A 7,171-nucleotide genomic window follows, 5' to 3' on the forward strand; every position below is an offset into this window, starting at 1 on the left:
AGATCTAAAATTCAAATCATATCTTCCTATTAAAATAGTTTATTTTTTATATTTATGAATTTGTTACTTTTTCAATAAAAATTCTATCTTCCCTCTCTTTTTTTCTCTTTTTTTTCTATTTTTTTTAACTCAATGCCTAGATCTGGCATGACCTAAGTGCTTGGATCTGACAACCATGTCAAACCCAAGCGACTTGGGTCTGGCGGCCATGCCCAAGCTCTTTGATCTGACATTGATTTTATTATTTTTAAATTCAAAAAGTTGCGTTGAACTCACGTTTTACTTGTGTTTGGTAAACAAGCAAGACCCAAATTACTTGGGTGCCAGACCCAAGGCTCATAATTTTTTTTTTATAATGCCAAGACTTATAATTTTTTTTATAGAAAAAAACATTTAAACTATTCTTTAAATATTCTAAATAGAAATTCAAGTTTAAAAATTATTTATAAACAACAAATCATCATAAAAATCTAATTTAACGTTTTAAATCAAAAAATTCAAATCATATCTTCCGATTAAAATAGTTTATTTTTTATATTTATGAATTTGTTATTCCTTCAATAGAAATTCTATCTTCTCTCTTTTTTTCTTTCTTTTTTTTTCTTTTTTTTTTCTCTTTTTTAACTTAATGCCTAGGTCCGGTAGGACCTAAGTGCCTAGGCCTGACAACAATGCTAGACCCAAGCGGCTTGGGTCTGGCGGCCATACCCAAGCTCTTGGATCTGGTATTGGTTTTATTATTTTTAAATTCAAAAAGTTACACTGACCCACGTTTACTTGGATCTGGTAAATAAGCAAAACCCAAATTATTTAGGTATCATATCTAAAACGCTTAAAACATTCTTTATATTTTTAATATTTTAAATAAAATTTAATATTAACCCAGAGCATAGAGTAATACATTAATATATATATCAATATACTAGTAATACATTAATAGATATCCTCGCGGTCGTGTGTCCGATTTTGTTCGTGGATCTTTATGTTCTTTAATCCCTTGGGTTCAACAACTTGGTATGGTCACACGGATACATAATATGCATACAAATAAAAATTATCATCAAACATTGACTATAGGCATCATCATCCATCGCAATATTTGACTTCTAAATGGGATTTCAATGAATATAATAATCCCTTGGGGACTCTGGTGCGACAGCTTCGATGCTCGTAGAACAGGAAGAGATCCAACAAGGATAGATTATCTTTAAACATTAGTTCTTGTCATCTTCACTTGGGCGTGAACAATCAATCATATACAGCAGCACTTACAATATTTCTTGACAAAAATGGTCAACAGATGCAGCAACTATTATCACTACATTTTATCCCAAAAAAGTAACAGCAACAAAGCAGATACAGGAACAAAACCATTATCTCTGGATTCTCACGACTCCAAATAATTTTCTTCTTCTCCATGTTTCTTCTTTGTACCATGTTAGTTGGCTAGAACGATGTAATTGTCTAGCAGGTATCAGCAGAGTATTTTATACAGCAATTTTCTCTTCTTTTAGTTGTAGAAGCAGTGGTCTCTGGTTATTGTTGCCAAAATCCATTCCTTTGAGCATGGGATGCTTCTCAGCCACCACCTTCTGAGGTTTCAATGGTGCTGCATTAGTGTTGGCTGTGTTATGGCTGCTGTTTCTAGCCGCAGGGACATCATGGTTATGCTTTCCCTCATATGTAGTTATGACAGCTTTGGGATCAGCTGCGGCCCTCTCAACATGCTTACGAACATTGCATCCTGCACTGGTGCATTTGTAATAGCTCCTGTTGACATAAAGAATGCATTAGTGTTCTCACAGAAAGCTATGAAGCAAAATGCAATGCATGAAAATTTGATTGCAGTAGAATATTCTGAATGAAGGAAACAAATATCATGGAAAACATGCCAAGATTTGATTGCGACATTACAGGCAAGAGCTGTGAACAGTTTAATTGAGTCAACTACAAAGTGGAGTATACTAGAAAATTGCCCAACTTAGTTGACGCACTAAACACAATTTTCATGTCAGAACTAGGCGAGGTGATCAAAGATGAAGCAATATAAAAAAAAAATTCTTTAAGCTAAGACAAACACAGATATTAAAATTGGCAACATAAAAGATGAAAAGAGGCACGTGGCCAAATGCATGAGAAAATTGACATCAGCTCATGATTTAAGATATATATATATAAAAGGCCCTTTGTAGAACCAGATAAAAATCAGAAATAACTTCACTGCAACCCAGGTGGAAGAAATAAGACTTTGTAATAATTTTAACTACTATTAATTGCAAGAAGAGAATAGACACTAAAAAATTTCCCCTCCCTAATGCCTCAATATTCTGATATCAAGGACACCGTGAAAGCTAAAGGATTTTATGCTTTAACTAGCAAATTAATTATCAAAATGTTCAAAAAATGGACAATCATAATGTGGTCAATTACAAATTGTTTAGAGAAAGTTCTTCTGAAAGGTGGCCTAACACATGTCATCAGCAAGTTTCATAGAGAAGGATCAGCATTGAATAACTGAATAATTGTACTAATTGTCATGAACCAGATAAACAATGTTCTGCAAGCTATTACGCATGTCAAATGGAGCAAATAGACAAGAAAGATAGAGTTGTCCGTTGGTTTCTTTCCATTTTCTGAAATTCAATTCAAAACTTCAGCCCAGAAATTAACTCTGCTTGAGTTACAATCAAGGTTTTGAGTATTGATCGTCACCATTTGTGTAACATTAATATTTAATCTAACATTAATTTCTAGTTGTGTTAAATCCCTTCAAAACAGGTTCTCTAATGTCATAAATATATAGGCTTAGCAGCCCTTACTTTCAAGCATAATGGTCTTTATTCCTCAAAAGGCTCATCTTTATAGCCCCCTCTCTTACATGTGCTACCTGATTCAATTTTCTTCCCCAAAGTTTAAACCACCATCGTCTACCTTTTACTTTAAAAATCAAAATACAACTCTTAAATTGAAGATTTAAGGTAATGATGGCAAACCAATGCAATAATAAACATCCTGGTTTGCAATTACAGAGCTGAAAATTTGATCTTGAGAACAGCAACTTCGTGCAAAAAGGAGCTGAATAATAGGCTCTCTCCAATTTCTCCTATCTAACCTAGATTTGTGAAACCATAACTAGGTATTAGCCTTCTCATGTTCTAGAGTTTACATTTTTTTCAAATAAAAAAAAAATTAAAAAACTAGAGGGGATGGAAACCTTCCAAATATTTTGAGTATTTTAAATTGACAAGGTGCTAGAAGTTGGATCTGGGATGATGCATATGCTGTAATGTGCAAGTATTATGCTCACGGAAAGGACCCTAGGATACACCTGCATACCTGGACAGTGTAGGAGAGCATAAACAAAATTAAGTAAACCACTAATTACCTTGGATGAGGATTCCCTTTGACCACCTTCTGGCCATATTTGCGCCACCTGTAGCCATCATCCAAAAGATCAACTTCACTTCTAGTTTGGACGATGATTTTTGGTTCTGTGATGGTCTTGTGTGGTAAAGTCACCTCAGATGTCACAACATCTATTTGCCTGCGCTCCGAGAAGAAATTTTCTCAGAAAATTATCAGAAAAAAGGAGATATGTGTGATTTTAAACAGTGAAACATCCCAAACTTGCCTTCTCTTTGGGATTGGCTCATCATCACCCCTCTCTTCTTCTTGCACAGCTGCATTACCTGCTTCCTCATTGTCACTTGATCCAGGTGGCTCTGAGGGATCTGCTTGAGTAGATTCCTGATCCCTCCTAGTTACTGAATGAGCAGGTAATGTTTCAGTCAACTTGTTTACATTACCAGCATGAGCTTGTGAAACAACTTCAGGCTTAGACTGAGAATGAATACTTCCATTTGAATCATCACCATCTTTTGAAAGCTTGTTGAGTTGATCGTGGTTGTGCTGACCTTTGTAGATGATTTCAGTTATTTGGCCATCACTGGAACGCTCAACCTTCTTTTTTACTAGGCAATTTAGATGTGTACATTTGTAGTAGCTTCTTGGATATTCACTACCTTTGATAGGCTTTTGACCATATTTACGCCAGTTGTAACCATCATCAGTAGGTTTATCACCAGCAGGAGGTTGGTATTTCCTTTCAGAATGAGAAAACTCTGCTGGTTCCACCATGGAATTCTGCGCATCAGAGGTTGAGGGTGGCATCAGCTGCTGCTGTTGCAAAGCTTCACCAGGGTTAAAGGATGGATATTGTGTCAACAACTCTTTAGCTGCTGTTACTGAAGAAGGCTGATATTGAGCTTGCATATGCATTTGAGATTGGGCAAATAATGCAGCTTGAGCTGTAACCTGCACCAAGGCCTGCTGATGGGACATTCCAAAGGAACTCTGCATGGGAAATAGAGGTATAAATACACATACACACACACACACACATGATTGCTAACACTGGTCATCGCTTCAATAATATGGTAGCAAGCACCGGTGGTACGCCATATACTTCCACACTTGGAAACATGCCCCCACATTCATCCATTGTGGAAAGGCCATCTCTTTCTAAGGTTCTAGGATTGGTATTCAACAAAATTTTCAAGAAAGTTTCAATTCCATCATATATATTGTACCAGTAGATCACTCCAATAGTTTCCATATAAGCATTATGTGCTCAAACAAGATACAGGTAAAAGAATATCTCATCTGGCTGAGTTTTTTTTATCAAATTATTAGCCCAGATCATGTTCTTCCTATCAGCCTAACTAGCCAACCAACCATTTCCAACTCCAAGACAAGCTTATGCTACACCAAAGTTCTCCTCATTTGAGAAAAAAAGATAGAGAACAATGCTTGGTAAAGATTGAAGCCCCCTATAAATAAGACCTTGTATGTTTAAAGCAACAGAATGAAATAGTGGCCACAATTTGGGTGAGGAACAGATAACACTTTGCTTGGTTTCACGCGTTAGAGCACAAAACAAGAAATGATTTTCATTTCATGCAGTTACAAGATAATCAACTTAGCTGCTTTCCAGTCCAGATGTTCTGGCGAGCAACAAAAATCAAATATTGGAACACTCAAGTTTAAGAATCAAAACTCCTAAGAAGCTTTCCCTTTTTGGAACTATATCGCATCCCAAAATAAAGTCTTCTAATTCGGGGGGGAAAAAGCAATTCAATATTACTTGCTCATAAATATAATCTTTGTCAATAACAGAACATTATAATCACACAAACCAGCATCGCTCTTCTTTAAACCAATCTGAAAGGTAAACCAAGAAAACAAGCACCACCAAGTAACAAGCTGACAATTCCCTGCCTTAACAAAAAAAAAGATCAAAGCATTTATATTACCAAACTCAAGCAACAAATCCTCACATACAAAATTAAAGCAATCAAACCATCATCATCCAATCAAGAAAAAAAATTAACAAAGAAGCATTACAATAAACAAAACCCAAATCCACAGATCGAAAAACAAAAAGGGAAAAAAAACACAGAATTACCCGAGGAGAAAAGAAGGCAGGAGAGTCAAGCAAACCAGAAGGGCTCAAGCCAGGAGGGACAGTAAACAATGGAGAGCGAGCCACCACCAAATTCGTAGGCCTACTTGGCTTAAAACCCAGATTGCTATTGCAATTAATACCATCTTCTTTTGAAGAAGGAATAGCAGTAGTGGTAGTATTAGTATTAGTATTGGTATTAGTATTAGTATTGTTGTTGTTGGGTATTAAATTGTCAGTGAAAAAAGCAGGCCGGGCAATTGGAGAAGCCATAGCACCAGCAAGAAGTTGAGAGAAAGAAGGGTAATCAGATTCAGGGTAGGGCGTGTCAGCGAAGAAACTGGAGACTAGAGTCATAGGACCAGGACTTAGACCACCTGTGAAAAGGGTCTCCATAGATGGTCTTGGTGGAAGAGTTATTGTAGGCTTTGCTGGGGCTGCTGTTGTAGGGTTTTCTTGTTTCTCTGCCATTTTTCTTCTTCTTTTTCTTTCCCTTTTTTGGGTGCTAATTGCAGTGTTTGTTGTTGAGGTTATGTTGTGTGTGAAAACAGGAAAGGAGTTTTCTTTTCGATCTCTCAAGTCTGATGAACTCTGCCTTTCTACCCTGTCTGTCTCCGACCAGAAGATGAAGATGAAGATGAAGATGAAGAAATCTGTGTCATGGAAGTCTCGAACTGGTCCCTAATTATTTTTAGATCCTCAATATAGCTGTGAAACAAATGAGTTTCCATTAGTGTCCCAAGTCTGTACAAGATTCACTTTGGAGAATACAAGCGATAAATCTTGTGAAAATAGATAGATAGATCGAGGACTGGTTTGTCTAAGCTTTCTTCTCTTCGTTTGTTCTATGTAAATTCCGAAACAAAAGGTAATGTCCTCTTTTCTTTCATGTTATAGATTTAGAATGCAAGTAATTAAGAATTAGATGCACATGACCAATTCTTGTTTAGGATATGGTAGGTAACTAACCACTTACTTGTTTTATGTTTGAACTGTTGATTTGTACAATGAAAAAGAAATGCATTTGAGTTTTGCATGAGTTATGAAATAAATTTAGTTATTTTAATCATTTCTTTGTTCTAATTTAATTTTTGTTGTGTAGAAAAAATCTTGAAAATCATTAATATATATATATATTAATGAAATTAATATATATAAAAGTTAATTAAAATTTTAATTAAGAGTTTAATTGAGGAAAATATTGAAATTGGAAGTCGATTTGATTTAAAAATGAAGAATTAAAGAATTTAAAAATGAAGAATTAAAGAACTAGACCGAATTGAGGAAGATTCAAACGTCAAGAACTGAATCGCAAAAGACGCTGAAATGTAGGGACTTATATGAAGACGGGACTAATTTAATAAGAAAAAACCTAAGGCTGAAAACAGTAGCTTCACCTAAGATAAAACGGTGCGTTTTAAAAAAGAGAGGGAAAACACGCGTTGAAGATACACAGCAGAGGGAAAACAAAACGGTCGTTTTGTTAAGATTTCAGGGCTGAGCAGAGGCGACTGATCCTCGTGCGGCCGAATTTTGATCCCAATTGATTCTCTTGGTGACACAAAAACGAGAGAAACGTATTCTCTGATGTGTTAGCTCTCAACACAAACAGAAAAAAAAAAAAAAAAAAACAGAGCCTGCTCACACTCCACACCAACTCTGCCCTAGACAGCCCCATCTCTCCTAAAATAGCCACGGCTGTAGCCTCTC

The 7,171-nt window shown here is 35.9% G+C and overlaps 1 protein-coding gene across 1 annotated transcript; it reads right to left on the reverse strand.

Moving 5' to 3' along the window:
• Positions 1–1,201: 1,201 nt before the first annotated feature.
• On the reverse strand, positions 1,202–6,331 carry LOC7463030 (probable WRKY transcription factor 3). The gene is made up of 4 exons (XM_024598510.2): positions 5,465–6,331; positions 3,632–4,353; positions 3,386–3,544; positions 1,202–1,770 (listed from the first exon to the last, which is right to left on the reverse strand). Exons 1-4 carry the CDS (start codon positions 5,930–5,932, stop codon positions 1,488–1,490), a joined length of 1,632 nt encoding a protein of 543 aa, XP_024454278.1. The 5' UTR covers positions 5,933–6,331; the 3' UTR covers positions 1,202–1,487.
• Positions 6,332–7,171: the final 840 nt, after the last annotated feature.

Source organism: Populus trichocarpa, chromosome 4 (genome assembly GCF_000002775.5).
Source record: "Populus trichocarpa isolate Nisqually-1 chromosome 4, P.trichocarpa_v4.1, whole genome shotgun sequence".
NCBI classification, from domain to species: Eukaryota; Viridiplantae; Streptophyta; class Magnoliopsida; order Malpighiales; family Salicaceae; genus Populus; species Populus trichocarpa.

Excerpts from the sequence above, each read along its gene's own strand:
- LOC7463030 (XM_024598510.2), bottom strand. The coding sequence starts at position 5,932 with ATGGCAGAGAAACAAGAAAACCCTACAACAGCAGCCCCAGCAAAGCCT. Across the intron at positions 4,354-5,464 it reads CTGCCTTCTTTTCTCCTCGG|AGTTCCTTTGGAATGTCCCA; the intron begins GTAATTCTGTGT and ends TTTCCCATGCAG. Across the intron at positions 1,771-3,385 it reads AAAGGGAATCCTCATCCAAG|GAGCTATTACAAATGCACCA; the intron begins GTAATTAGTGGT and ends TTATGTCAACAG.